Source organism: Apteryx rowi, unplaced genomic scaffold (genome assembly GCF_003343035.1).
Source record: "Apteryx rowi isolate R43461 unplaced genomic scaffold, aptRow1 scaffold_6, whole genome shotgun sequence".
Lineage (NCBI taxonomy): Eukaryota > Metazoa > Chordata > Aves > Apterygiformes > Apterygidae > Apteryx > Apteryx rowi.
In genome coordinates, this window is record NW_020450871.1 from 6,803,614 (window position 1) to 6,818,527 (window position 14,914).

The 14,914-nt window shown below is 37.7% G+C and overlaps 1 protein-coding gene across 9 annotated transcripts; it reads right to left on the reverse strand.

Annotated features, from left to right (window-relative positions):
* Positions 1-254: 254 nt before the first annotated feature.
* DAGLB (diacylglycerol lipase beta) lies at positions 255-14,783 on the reverse strand. Of its 9 annotated transcripts, none has more exons than XM_026083005.1 (16): positions 14,210-14,774; positions 13,267-13,329; positions 11,127-11,301; positions 10,271-10,532; positions 8,974-9,099; positions 7,669-7,796; positions 6,817-6,886; positions 6,520-6,669; positions 6,068-6,151; positions 5,550-5,627; positions 5,065-5,145; positions 4,846-4,973; positions 4,188-4,256; positions 4,014-4,086; positions 2,779-3,032; positions 255-1,594 (listed from the first exon to the last, which is right to left on the reverse strand). In XM_026083005.1, the coding sequence occupies exons 1-16, from the start codon at positions 14,421-14,423 to the stop codon at positions 1,402-1,404; spliced, it is 2,148 nt and encodes a 715-aa protein (XP_025938790.1). In that variant the 5' UTR covers positions 14,424-14,774; the 3' UTR covers positions 255-1,401. The 9 variants fall into 9 exon arrangements, 7 of the variants coding, with proteins under 7 accessions (XP_025938790.1, XP_025938793.1, XP_025938792.1 ...); XR_003256208.1 differs by lacking the exon at positions 255-1,594 and adding an exon at positions 3,352-3,535 and having other exon boundaries at positions 2,940-3,032; positions 14,210-14,782; XM_026083008.1 differs by lacking the exon at positions 5,065-5,145 and having other exon boundaries at positions 14,210-14,775.
* Between the last annotated feature and the right edge of the window lie 131 nt (positions 14,784-14,914).

Sequence of the window (14,914 nt, forward strand, 5' to 3'; positions counted from 1 at the left end):
GTTTGTAAAGTGCAGTATTTTAAATTTATAGCAATAGTATTTGTGCTCTACACCTAACTGTGCAGCCCCCAGGTGGTAGCATGCAAGGCCTCTGCCCTCCCTCTCTCCCCAGGGGCCAGTCTTGCTGCCTGGGAGCTGCCCCTAGCTGCTCCAGGAGGAAGGATAAATATTTGTTGACTTACCTTGCTGCATGGCACCCAGCCACTGGAACAGCTGTAAGCTATTACCTTCTGTCTCACACCCAGAATAAGACAAGTTTTTAAGAGTGCACTTTATTTTGTCTCCACTCTGTATCATAGCATGAACATCTACAGTTAATTATTCTCAACCACATCATATTATTTCTTATTTTTAGTAATTTTTTTATATGAAAGTTTGAGATTTAAAACTTTTCTTGTTCAGAAGTCATATGCTAGAACCAAGCAACTGCATTTTTCAACAGGTCCACTGTCCAAATGATTTTAAATTTTTGGCAGAATTACAAATTGGTGCTTTCATTAGTCACAGCTGGAACTAATGACTAAGAACAATGAACACAGGCCATGAAAAATTCATCTCATTAACTATCATAAGTAGTTAACTAGTTGTTTAAAATTAATAATAGTAGTCAGGTGGGTCAACAAATACAAATGCCAGGTAGGTAAAGAATATTGCACATGTATATCCAAGCAGCATTTAAACACAACACCCACCCCCTCCCCCCCCAAACCACCAGGAATTGCCCTAGGGATGCTACCAAGAGCCATAAGAAAAATAGTGCAATAAGAACTGCCTGATAAAAACCAATGTGGGCCTGGTGTCACGCACCCACGTGCCAGACTTGATCACAAGTGGTCACTTGCCACCGTCTGCTGGTAGAAGACTGTGTGAGGGTGCAGCTAGCTCACACACCGCACTTTTGTTTTTACTTCAGCACCTTTCACACAAAGAAGGCTGGGCTTTGCGAAGGTGCGTCACAGGCTACTAAGCCATGATGAAGTGACATGACTTAGAAGCAGAACTGGAACCATACTTAAAAAAAAGGAGGAAACCTTACAGTGCACTGCCTAACCCCCGGGCCAAGCTGCCCTCTCACCTTGTTTGGGTCACATTGTCCATTGACAACTCAGTGCTCATGTGATTGATGATACAGTAATTAAGCAGAGGAGGCTAGAACGTGCCCTGCTGTTGGGGGGGGGGGGGAACCACCTTCTACATAAATGCAGAATAGCCACTTTAACCATCACAGCATTACTCAAGGCGATTCCCTGTTTGTTTTAGGCAACATGAGAAAAAGTATTGAAATCCACTTACACACAGGAGTGGAATTGTCCTGAATACTTGAAACCTGCATTAAAATAAAATAACGATAAAAAACAAAAAACACACCACACATTACTGCTCTTCTTTCTTGCATTACAGTTATACTATGTTGGTGTTAAAGTCTCGTGTTTGACAAGAAATACAAGCTCCTTGTTCCTGAGCCAAACTGTTCAGAGCTTTGAGCACAACATCTGGCATGTGGTCTGTTATCATCTTGGGACTTATTAAAATGCTGCTGAAGACTGTTTCTTTTGACCAGCTTGCAGTATATTTAATATCTGAAGAGCACAACCTAAAAAACAACAACAACGACAAAAACAACACAATATAAAAACTTTCAGAACATCGCAACTGATGCTCAATGTCAAGCTTGGAATGGCTTTCCTGTGGGTCTATGCAACCTCAAGGAGACGACTGACTGTTTTTAGAGGAGAAATTAAAACCTTTTCACAGTTAGCAGGAAAGAAACAACATTAGATTTAATGCTGCAGAAACTATGTAGTTAGGATTTTATTTTACAGAACATAGGACATGATGGGGGGGGGGCCTGTGTTATAGTGTAAGAAAAAAATAACATGATTAACTGCTGTGCTCAGGAGTAAATGAAGAGAAAGACTAAACCAGTAATATGTAAGTGCACCCATCAAGAAAACCTGGTAGGTCTCAGGTATTAAAAGTACCTAATGTTTAAAACTATTAAAATAATAGCTGGCTTAAAGTAATTATCAACCTGCTCAAAGAGAGAAAAAAAAAATGGATTTCTTCTCTAGCTCTTTTCTTCCCTCTTTGTAGTTGAAATAAGAGCATCTGTCACTTATATCTGGGCTTCTGTAAGTTACGGATGCTTTTATTCTTGTTTCAGAAAGAAATGAGGAAGGTTATCATAGGGAAGTACCTGTCTAGCCTGTGGGAGTTTCAGACTGTTTTGTCTAAAAAACCAGAAATAACATAACAAAAAAACCCACCCACACCCTGCCAGTAGCTTTAGCTTTTCTGTTGTCTTTGTCTCATCTTTCTTGCTTCCACTAAATAGAAGCAAGCAAAGGACAAGAGACTTGAGTCTGCATAGTCAAGCTGGATATTGGGATAACTGGACCTCTCCGCTCTGGCTGAGCAAGTATTATGGGCAATATTTTGCCATCTTTATTATTGCCGGTACGCTTGTGACTACCCAGTAAATAGGTATTTCATTATCACCCCACCACTACTGGGATATAAGACTGCAGCATGCTAAAGCTGAACCATGAATACACACATACACAGAAGCAGTTTTCAAGGACTTGAAATGAAGCATAAAGAAGCAGGGAGGCCAGAGAGCAAAGCCAGAGAAAAGCTGCCTAATGTGCAAAACCCAAAAGATGGGTGTAAGAGACACAGATGACAAGCAGAACTGGAAACATGTACTTTTGAAAGTGAGAAGCGACTTGAAGTAGATTTTAGGGAAACGGGACAATGTTATTCATTATTCCCACATACCTCCTAGAGCTGGATTCTTCTACAATATGGATAATCTTTCCAGGAAGATACAGATGAGGATACTGAGGTGGTGAATTTAAGTGTGATTCATCCTCAAGGGCATTGTATGAAGGTGACCGATGAACCATTAAACTCTCCTCAGCTAGAAGAGGCTGGGTTAGGTCATCTTGGTTTCTGCCATCCAGCTCAGTTGGGAAATTATCTGGATCTCCTCCAAATACTTCGTACCAACACCCATGCAACAGAATCTGGTACTGAATTCAGAAAGAAAAACAGGCTAATTAAAACTTGGCATCTCTTCAACTCAAGTAATTTATTCTAGTTGTGTGCCCGCACTCACACCATCTGAAGCTACAATTAAAGATTGAAAATGACCATATGCACATGCTCCCTATTTCACCTTTCCTCACAGTAACATACATCTTACCAATAACTAACCCAAGCCACCAGTAAGGCTAAAGAAAACATCACCATCTTTATCAGATAAGTTATGCTGTGTGGGTCCTGCTGTCCAGATTCAAGTTTTCCTGCATCTGTAACTTCTAACTGTCAATCATCTAATTCTATATTTACAATGTCACCAGTGTCCTCTGTAGGGCTGCTGATCCTGGGACTACATGGAAATCTTGGTACAGCAGATTTGGCCTCAGGTATTCAGAGACAGCAGTTTTAAATCTTCAAACCACTCCTCTGTAACTCCAGTAACATCTTGCCTGACAACACACTGTTCTAGCACTTTTCAGAATGGTGCTTCTCACTAACAGTAAAAAGAAGAGGCAAGCAATTCAACACCAAAACTAAGAAACATTTGCTTTTCAAATCAATACTAAAGGTTAAATTTAAATAAAACCACCAATTAGTTTACTTACTGATACTAAATGATTACTAATGAAAGTAATCCTATTGCTTTTTCACCATTTCAACTGTTTTGGTTTTTTGATTTTATTTTTTTGAATAGTTTCCTTTAACAGCAAAACTAGCAAAAAATTATTTCAGTTCTTGAATGTTGTGCACTAGTATCTTCCAGTCTTGCTGAATCTTCATTTCCAGCAAGACAGCTTTATAGGATAAGAGACTAGTACCAATGTCACTGAACTAAAAACACTTGTGTTCCAAAACACAACTGTAATTCTCTTCAATAAAAGCAAAAATACACATGCCAATTGTCACTTCACTAAATCTGGGCTTAACCCAGCCAACAATTTCACTGTTAACCATTCACTGCACTTAGTTACCTTGGGTCTGTTGCAGTTTGCCACGATTCTCACTATTCTCCTCTTTAAATCTTCCATATTGGGCATACTTAACCTGTTCAAACACATATAAAACAAAGTAAAGAAAAGCCTCCCGTCTCTGCAATCTATTTAACTTATCTCTGAAAGAACAATTTAAAAATATTTCCATCTCACCTTGCAACAAGATCCTTTCCAACAATGACTGAAACAATGAAGTGCTTAGTGTAATCTGCAAGCGATTTACTTAAAAAAAAGACACACTTTAGACACACTAAAAATATATGAACATCTTAAGTTTTATAGAATGATAACAATCATAAAAATTTGTTTTCAGTTCTTTAGTAAGCTTTCACAGCAACTCGCTACAGAGGACAGAGTAATTTCAATGCTGAATATAATGGTCTCTCATACGTGCAGATGTCAAACAGGTCAAGGCAGACTAGTCAGGTGAGCATCTTGTTTCTGAAACATTTTTTTGAAACTCTAATTATATTATCTAGCAGAACTCATTAAAAATATTCCACTCTTTAATATTTCCCGCAGAACTGGATTGTAACTCAAGATGGACCAAATCCAATTTTAGTGGAGAACTTATAAACAAAGTCTGAAAATATTCAAGCCAGCTAAAAAGCCAAACTCTACAGTCAACATAGATAAGGCAAAACAAATTTTTTTGTGTACAAAAGGAAATAACTGAACAGGCTTACATCAAAACAACTGCCAAACTAATCTCTATGATTACTGCAGAGTTATCATCTGATGTATTTATCAACTATCTTCAAGATTTTTGCATCTTACACATGGAACTAAATAACAGAAGTACCATATTTACCTTAAAAGTCCTCCTGGAGGAGAAAAGGCGTAACATTTTAACGTTGGGAAAGAGTTCCTGAGCATGATGGCCAGTATGGAAGCTGTTCCACCACCTAAACTGTGACCAACTATCACAAGTTTATATTCCTGAAGACAGAAAGAAAAGACTGAAACATAGACACTGAAAAAGCTCTGGATAATTTTTCTGGCAAAAGAAATAATTTTGAAGGTAGCTTACTGGAGCAATTGTGAAAGCCTGGTTTAAAATTCCATCATTTATTAGCTTTCGATAGATGTAATTCGCAGCTTGAGTTATTCCCTAGAAGACAGCATTTTAAGTTAGAAAATGAGGGTAATATCTGAAGTGTGATGCATGTATACTTTAAATACAATGCTACCACAGAACAACTTTTTTTCTTTTTGCAGAAACAATCTTCTCTTTTAACATGCTCCTGACAGAGGTATAGATATAACCAAGTGGTATTGTACATAACTGCTAAAAATCCTTTGGAATACTTAATAAGGCCATGGAGTCAGACAGCAGGACTACAGCTTCTGCTTTGCAGTGTCAGAGGCCGTATTTGATGTAACAATCAAGCCAACTGAAATATTTTGTGCAACCATCTTGCAAACATACTCTTGCTGTTTAACTGAAAGACCCTGGATGTTAAATCAGTTTTCTTACTGCAAAGATAAATTCTGAACGCTATGGACTGCACACACCTTATGTACAAAGCCATTTTCTAGAACATCCTCCAGTGTCAAGTCCTCACAATCTGCTGACAGATCAGTAAGAATGTCCTGTAAACAAGACAGATTTTATCAGCCCTCTCTGCAGGCCTTCATAGCTCATGGGTCCCACTATACTACTTAACATTGTCATACGGACACCATCAATCGGACTTCCAAGTTTTTAGGCAACAAAATATGACCCACCGTAAAACACCACTCAAGCAACCATATACAGCAATCAATTCTGATTTCAGCAGCTCTTGCCAAGCTGCAAACACACACTATAAATGCACCTCCCCTCACAGCAAAACAAATCAATCACTGCCCTCCCTTCACCAGTCTCTTCCAGCAGCACAGGGAATACTACCCATCCAAGGGCGCAGAGGCATACAGCTTAAGCCTCGAGGACTCGCGCCCATGAGTCAGTTTTTCAATATAACACAACTTCCTCTGGATACTAGGAGTTTACCCATTTCTGTAGAGCCAATTATACATCAGATGGATGATACCTCGAAAGACAAGGTTCCTCTCACTGCAACCACGATAGCTTCTTTTTTGTGATCCAAAGCAACAAAAAATGGAATCTCATAGATCTGGAGGGAAAAAAGCATTCAGTAAAGATACCAGTTTTTTGTAAAAGTAAACATGTGCTCTCACCTTCTGAAAGCTCACTTACTGAGCTCTATTTATTGTATTATGGAAAGAATCTGACTTATTTTCTCAGCTTGTTGCTAAGTGCTCTCATTGCAATACTGAGACAAATCTTTGTCAATGGCTTTGTAACTGTTTCTTTAGATTGAAAAAAAATCAGAACTGAAGAACGTATGTTTCAGGGGCCATTTTGTTTGTTCTTTTGCATCTTCCACTTATGAACAGTGGATGCAAACTAGAAATTTCACCCCTTGCTTTCACTGAATTAATCACGAGGGTTTTTTGCTGAATGCCTGTCCACATTGTTTACCTTGTTATGAAAACTGATATGAATGAAGTCTCTGTACTGCAGTCCTGTTATTTTTAGGATGGATCCAAAGTGAAAGTTATGACGATCACTGCCAGTTATATCAGAATCTGTTGGTCTATTTCCGCAACTAACAAACACAGAAGAGAAAAACTTTCATGTTCAAATTTTTTAGGTTTCCTCTCAGGAATCAAACTCAGTTACATTTGCAGAAGGATTTCTGCCAGGAGTCAAAAGCTCATCTGATTTTTTGGACTCATACTAGTAGTCTGATACAAGATGTCACCTCTGCCCACAAACCTGATTTTGTCTGAGGAATACGCCATACATTTTCAGTTCAAGGACTTGCAAATACACCATTGCTACAGGACTATCAGCAGAGCAAACAAGGCAATAAGGAAAAAAATATTAAGATTACAGGCCAACGATAGAAAATACAAACAAGCAAAAAGGAAATTTAAAACAAATTCTGTATGGCAGGCTTATCTAATGTTTTATCCATTGTATTATGTGAAATTTCAGTTTTTCCAAGTCATTAATATTTGAGTAGGTTAAGTAATTTCATGTTACTTATTTAGAAACAATCATGGTTACAGTCACAGACTTGGGTTGTCACTTAAATATACGGTAATCTTAGGCAGAATTATGTATATTTCAACATTGACTGTAAAAATTTATTTTTGAGTGAATGTTGACTCTAAAGGTTGAGGGAGCTGGATGAGGAAAAGGGAAGAAAATGGAGGCTGGAGCAACACAAAACTTTTCCCAATTCCTTTAAGATAGAGAACTGTCAACAGTTTTCCCCAAAAGCCTCATTTTATAACTGTGTTTGGTTTAATTCCAATTCTTCTTGGCATTTTGCTGAATGAGTCTTATTGGTTCAGACTGAATGAAGGTCAAGCACTTTCTTTATCTCATTCGCAAACTTTTCTTAAAAGACAAAAGCTAATCTGTCTCCAAGGGTGGGGAGAGGCATTGAAATTTTGTTTCTACTGAATTTGCGGAAGGCAGTTGTACCGGTCAAGCTCACGTACTCTCATGAGTGACATAACTAAATGAAACAAAAATATGGCTATTGAAACTACTTTACTTGTACTAACACTTGTTAAGTAAAAGCAAGCTATGCATTTTTAAGATCTTGATCCAACCTACCAATCACCATTGAGCTTACAGAGTGCGGTAAATGGGTTGGTGTATACGTAGTAGGGCCAGCCATAGGCAGCTGCAGCAAACTGCATGTAGTGAGCCGCATTCTCCAGTTCGATATCCAAATCATCAGTCTGAGAGGACATAGGGAAAGAAGAGGAAGGACAGAGAGGAAGAAAGATGTGTAAGGCAGCCCCAGAATAAAACCTGAACACAGATCGCTGTAAATTAAGGCTTGTTGAAATAATCACCATCCAAGAGGAAAACCTCAAGGTTAAAGTTGCACTAAAAATAGCCTGTCGTATTCCAGGAAGAAAAATATTGTGTTTATTTACATAGCAACAGAACTCAAGAATCCTGAAAAGCTCTCATTACATTATTTTTTCTGATACTTACGCACCGATAAGCTCAATACTGAAAAATAAGTTACCTAGGGATGTCAAAGGAATGCCTAAAGAGTCTGTAGCAGATCTCTCTGTCAAGAGCTTTTTTAGCATAACCTCTTATTGGCTGGATGCAAAAGGAATTCCATAGAAATGAGTGCTTACTAGATACTGTGGTTGAAGTAGAATTATATACTTTTGTGAAACACAGAACAAAAGAAGATAAAATAATTTTACAAAAGACATTCTAACACAGGAGACTAGCAAAGATCAATTAGCAAACTGTAACCCTTCACCTGCAAGCAGTTAAAAGCTGCTATTTTTGCTTCTTATCTTGTCTGGATATTTGCAGCAAACATTAAAAACTTAAACAGACCAGAATACCAAAAGACTAGCTTTTCAGTTTTTTGCTAATAGGACCAAATATAATTTTCTCTCTGTTCCCTTTCTCTCCTATCTCTTCAACAGTGATCTAAAGACCTAAATTGTTCCTATTTGTACTTAATTCCCCATTCATACATTTCATGGAGTGGAAGCACTACTGGTATAAGTGAATACATGCTGAGAGCTGGAATTTTCAAAGAGCTAAGAGAGCTAAAATCTCTTTTCAAGATAAGTATTGTTAGAACATGAATTAGGCACCCTTGAAAAATCCTGCTCTTAACCTCTTCAAAACTTGTGTCAATTTGGATTCATTATCAATTTCTAATCATTCACTTTTAAGCTGTACTTATGCAAAAGGAGACATGCTTTGTCTGCATACTCGTCAACATGTTTCTACTTTATTTATTCATAATTTAAATTGTGAATTTTTATAATAGTGTTTAATTTTGTCAAAAAAGCATTTGTACAAATAACTACATTTCAATTAGATCCAACACCCTCTCCTAGAGAAGATGCACGAGAGGCTACAACAATCCTATCTTACCACAGGAGATGATGGAGAATGACACAGGACTTCTTCAGGTTCTTTTGGGCAACTTTCCATTTTGTCTTGCTCTTGATGGAGCAGAGTCAAACCAGCTGCTATATCACTTGGCACCAGGTCAGTGTCCTATAAAAAGAAATGAGAGAGTGCTTAAAAAAACCCCACAACCCAACATGGCAAGATTATCCCATAAGAAAATGCACAAGGAATTCTAGGAAGATTTTTTCAGTTTATATAAATACATGTCACTCAGAAGACAATGTGTATTAGAGAAACAGGTCACATCACTATCTAACCCACCCTTTTGTACATACGGAATGTTTTCTTCAAATAAGACTGATGACAATTCTACACATGAATTTCATCACTTAACAAGAAACCCTTTGATGAACCTGCCCAGTCCTATAGCAAATAATGATCCAGACACTACTTATTGTTCTACGCCACCAGGTAAAAAGCTCTTAAGTCCTCTATTGTTATATAGCCATGATTATTCCTTAAACACAGAGAACAACTAAAAAGGATTTCACACAGGAGAGGGCTGAAGGGCTTTTATTCAACTATCTGGGACAACCATCTCCCCGTAAGATTGACTTCCTTTATCCTACAAACCACTGAGTAGGCAGAAGCTGTAAATTAGCATGCACAAACACCGTTTAATAAACGAGAACGACTAGTTTTGAAATCATGAACAGATCTCGGTGTCAACACAGAACTTTGGCTGCCCAAGCAGTAGCTGACATAAATTTGAGCTAAATCAACACGATACAGCCTTTGATTAGGTACAGGTTTTCTACTGTTTCCAAAAAGCAACTTCCGACATGTTCAGACTAGTCTGGTACTTGTTCAAAACTGGAAAACTGCCTTAACATTTTACTACTCTCTTTTTTTCTTTTTTTTTTTCCCAAAAGCCAGAAAATAGCCAGATTCTTTGCTACTGGTATGACTTTTTACTCACAGTCAGTAGGAAAAACTTCTGTATCTTCACATATTGAGGAAAAGAAACTTACCCTCATTCTCCTGACCCTCACCTAAGAAGAAATGCCGTTTTCTCATAGCCCTTCACACTTGTAAAGGGAGAGAAACTTTTTTTAAAAGGGAGGGAAAAATCAGTGTGGTATATGTTATAAACCTTTGATTTTGAAATTGGCATATTCAAAACCCAATTTTAAAGCACAGGGTAGCAGTGAACTCTTGCTGAACAAATGTACATGTGAACGCGTCGCAATATTTGGAAGTTCGGTGTTAGTAAAAAGCAGAAAAGAACATTAAAAAAAAAAAAAGCTTTCCATCTTACTGAAAAGTAGGCGCGGAAAAGCTCTGCAATGCTTGTAAAAGCCACTCGATGGTCATCATCTTGCACAATACAACAACACAGTAACCTGATTCTTTTTTCCCAGACTCTGGTAGCAGTGTTCTTCACGTTATATAGCAATTGCCCTGACTGACTGCTTTCCAGGTTCCGATTTACACCATCGGTGAGGTAAATTGTCTTTTTTCCTCCAAGTGGATCAAAGACAATTATAACTCCAATGATGGTGAAGATGATGATAATCCAGCTGCAAAACAGAAGGAAGTGGGAGGAAAAGGCCATGAAACCAGATACTTCTGAAATACACAAGACAATGTAACTATAGACCTCAACAGACAGAAAACAAACTTAGGTATGAAATTCTGTAAGAACACCAGCTGTTACTGTCAGAAGGGTGAATGCTTTTTTATTGCTTTTTTTATTGGGCTTTCAATACATTAGGCATAAGAACAAGACTGCCAGCTCATTCCACATAGGGCACCAAACTCAAAATCATAGCCCGGTGCCTTAAAAATAGCAGCCCAGACTTGCCAGTGATCTAGTCGCTTGCCTCTCCACATTTATCCCATTTTCTACATTCCCATCTATCCTTCTTATCTTTTCTGTTCCTCATCTTCTTATCTTTCACCCTGTTATGTGTGTACTCTGCAAGGCAGGAAGCTCAAACCTGTTTAGGGAAGGGCATCAACTTATTCTAGTTGTATAGATTTAGAAGTTTTTCCTCCATTCACTATGAAACCCTTCTATGAGAAGTCAAAATAATTTAAAAGAACTATCAAAGCCTTTAACTGCCAAAAAAAGTCTTAAATGAATATATACAAAACACGTGAACCACTATTACCTTGCAACAACTGTCCCAAATACAACATTCATCACAGTCTTCTCGCAGTGCATGCTGCTGTCTGACACCCATACAGCTCCTACAACAGCCCAGATGAATTCAGGCAGATAAAGAAGTAGGCGCGTATAAAGTAGTTTGGGAAGAGATTTTCTTGGGCCTGGATTAGAAATTGTTCCTGAAATTACAGGAATAATTTAAAACAAGAGCTGTTTACAAAGGCATCCTAAGTACATAAAATCCTACAAAGGTACATGAGCTTTTTGAGCTTTATAGAAAATATGAAATTTAATCAAAATTATAAATTCTTTCAAACTTTAATGGAAAGCTATCACTGAAGCTGAAAAAAGAAAAGCAACAATGGTTTAGAGCCATGATTCTTACAATCTGCTCCGCTAATTCCCAGTATCACTCTCTAGTAAAAGACAGTTTTGCAGTGAACTTGAGGTAGTAGCGCTGTGCCCACCATAAGCCAAAGATGCGAACTGGAGTGCTTCCTCACTTACATTTCCATACGACTTTTACTGCCAGCTTCTATCTATTTCCTATAAACAAAACCAAAAGCATTTTTCTTTTCACTTCTGTCATTTCATTCTAGGATTTCAGGATAGTCCTATCTATTAAGTGATATATTCTTATATTTAAAAACCATTAAACCTCATCAGACTTTTTTTTTTCAAGTCCAGTTGAGCAATATCTAAAAAAACTCCTGTTATTACCATAATATATTTTTTTCTACTCAGTATGCCTGACCACCTGTTAACAATATGTACAAACAAGCAATGGAATTTCCTCTTGATAAGGACAGCAAAGCAGAATTTTATAAGACTAATTCTCCTGTACTCAGCATTTAATCCCTAACATGGTTTATTTCCTCGGAAGGTAGACAATGACTATCATATCTTTATTTCAGCTCGGGGAATTATCCACTCTCTTGCTCTATGTGATCATTTTAAAGTCAGATATGTTTCAATTTTTTGAAAAACAGAAGTATTCTAGAGAAAGGATTTTGTGCAGATGAAAAAACTGCATCTAGGTGGTTAAAGGAAAAAAAATGACATATATCTGAAGCACTAGGAATATTGCTGGTTTTGTTCATTGCCAAAGTCATCAAAATTGAGCTGAATGACATCCCAGCCATTTCTAAATGCTTTATAGGAGTTAATAGCCAAGAATTACAGACAAAACTTGTCACCCAATAAAAGAGTATTGTGAAAGATAGTACATACTAATACAGAATAGATTATGAAGCAAATAATAGTTCCGTCAGATGAATATTGCAATTTTAGAGATGCTGCTTTGCAGGCCTACATGCAATGAAGTTCTATTCACTTACTTGAGTCACTAAATAATAAATTAATTCATTCACATTTTTTGAGGGTACTTGCATTTTTTATTTAGGAGAAAAAAAAATGCAAGACTATTTCCAGAAACAAAACATTTATTAGAATATCTACTATATTTTCTGTATTGTTAATTTACTAATGACCTCTTCCTTTTAGCACTCTTAGGCAATAAAAAAGGGTGTATTTTTATGGCCAGCTTAGCTCCTTAAAGCAGTCTGTTGATCACACAATAACGAAGGCGGTGGTGTGTGCGTGTGTGTGTGTGTACTCATGTGTAGGCAGCATAATCTGTAAAGGTTTAAAATGCTGCGGAACAAAACCAATAACTTTGGAAACTATTCTCCAAATGTAAAGGTGTGGTTCACATCCAGTGGCAAAGCTGTTTAAAAAGCCCCCGACCCAACAGCTGCTTATTCCTGGTCCCATGCTGTACCCCACGTTGCAGCAGCGTGGCTGCTTGCGTGGACACAATCAAATGAACTGTGGTTCCTGCGAAAACAAACCAACCAACCAAACGAAAACTTTCCCTTCACTGCACCGCAACCTGGTGAATGAGTTCTCCATCCAAGTTCACCACTGGCATCATAACGCCCATGTCAGTACAGTGCAAGCGGTGGTGCAAGAACCACTGCTAGCAAAAAAACACACATTATAACCACAGTCCAAGACACCTCACCATTAGTTTTCTTGGAAATTCAGTCTCAGAATTCTTCCATTTCTTAGTTATATGACCTTATAACTACTTTTAAACTGAGCAAAGCTCCTTCCTCCTTGCTATTTACAGTTACATCTCTCACCTCCATATATCTGATAATAAAAACTGCATAACTTGGTTGCTCTTCCTTTCGTTCCTCTGAAAACTGTAGGAAAACCATTCATTTGATTCAAGCCCAGGATTCTTTCACATCTCTGCTCTGTCATAGTTTCTCTTCATGCACTCTTTATGCTTCTTTCCCTTTAATTAAATTAAATACTTTTCTATTTACAGTGTGTGATGAGAATCAATGTATTAGCAATTGTGAGGATATTAGAAATCTACTACTCCAAAAACCACACAAATATTCCAGATTAATATTCCTAGCAGTACTTTGGTAAAGAGGTCCCTCACCAGGAAAAAAATACAGTAATTACAAAAAAAACCCTGCCCTATCATTTCTTTACCTCAAAATGAAGCAATTCTGCAAATGACTAGAAGTTACATTAGGGCTCCTTACTTCTGTTAAGTCTTCTACTTCAAGACATTTATATGGATTGTTTTCCTATATATTCTTTTTCAAAGTAACCCACTACTGCTGATGAGTTTTTGTAAGATAGGGCTAAATCTGCCTATGCAAGGCAAAGTTTGCAAGAAATCTCATATAAGAGAGATTTGGATAAATTCCCCTGAAAGCCTGTCAGAGACATTAAGAATAGCATTTCATTCCAGGTCATAATTCAACAGCAGATGTAGAGGCAGAAATTTTCAAGATGCTTTGATGGCAATAACTATATCACTATATCTTTGTTAGCCATATTAAACTATTGTCTCTGTTTATTATTTTTTTACTCCTGACTAACAGAGTTAATACTATTAAAGCAAATTAATAGTGACAAATAGTTTCTTAAGCTTGAATACTGCTAAAGCACTTGAACTTTTTGCAAGGATTTTGCTTTTTAAATGTCAACTCCACATTAAAAAATCCTATGTATTATAATTCTACTATATAAATATAGAATATTATGTACTCTTTAACTATGTACCTCGCATACTGATGCATACAATAGCAGATAATGCACATATTATGGCAGCCAGAAGAATCAGGAGGACAAGGAAGTAGCTGTGCAATAAGCCTCCTCCAATACAGTCAAACTGCCCTTTATGAACTGTGTAAAGAACAAGAATTCCAATCCACCTACAAGAAAATAGGATAACAAAAGTTACAGCCAGAAAAAAAACACACCGCAAAGTGATCATTTAAAAAAAGTATTTATCCTAATGAAAGTATCCTACAGAGATTAATAGGGAATTCATAAGTAATGAATTTGTCAGAATTCAATGACTATCGGAATACATAGCAGTAATGACAACCAAGTCGGACTACACAGATTCCCTTTATGGTGCTACTTATCTCCACGGATCCCAAAGAACCTAGCCTGATTTAAAGAAAGGTGTCATTATATTACTTGCAGAAATAATGAAACAGCGTTAGCAATTCTCCGCGATTAAAAAGCAACAACTCATCTGGTGCAGCGTGCACAAAAGACATCACACCGTAATTATACCACGGCGTCTGCTATGTGATTACAGGGACCGCAGGTAACGACCATAAGATCACCCGGGAAAACCTGGACTCTCTCTCCCGCCGACCCGAAATACCAGACGAAGAGGGCAAGCCTGCGGCTGACCCGTCCCGAGAGCGAGCCCGCCGCCCCGGCCGGCGCAGCGCGGGGCGAGCAGCCCAACGG

What these genes read in the sequence shown, in the direction of transcription:
- DAGLB (XM_026083005.1), bottom strand. Translation starts at nt 14,423, where the DNA reads ATGATCACTTTGCGGTGTGTTTTTTTTCTGGCTGTAACTTTTGTTATC. An exon ending in TTTTCCGCGCCTACTTTTCA is followed by an intron (nt 9,100 to 10,270) that starts GTAAGATGGAAA and finishes TTCTTTTTATAG; the next exon opens with GACACTGACCTGGTGCCAAG. An exon ending in TATTCCTCAGACAAAATCAG is followed by an intron (nt 6,670 to 6,816) that starts GTTTGTGGGCAG and finishes TGAACATGAAAG; the next exon opens with TTTTTCTCTTCTGTGTTTGT.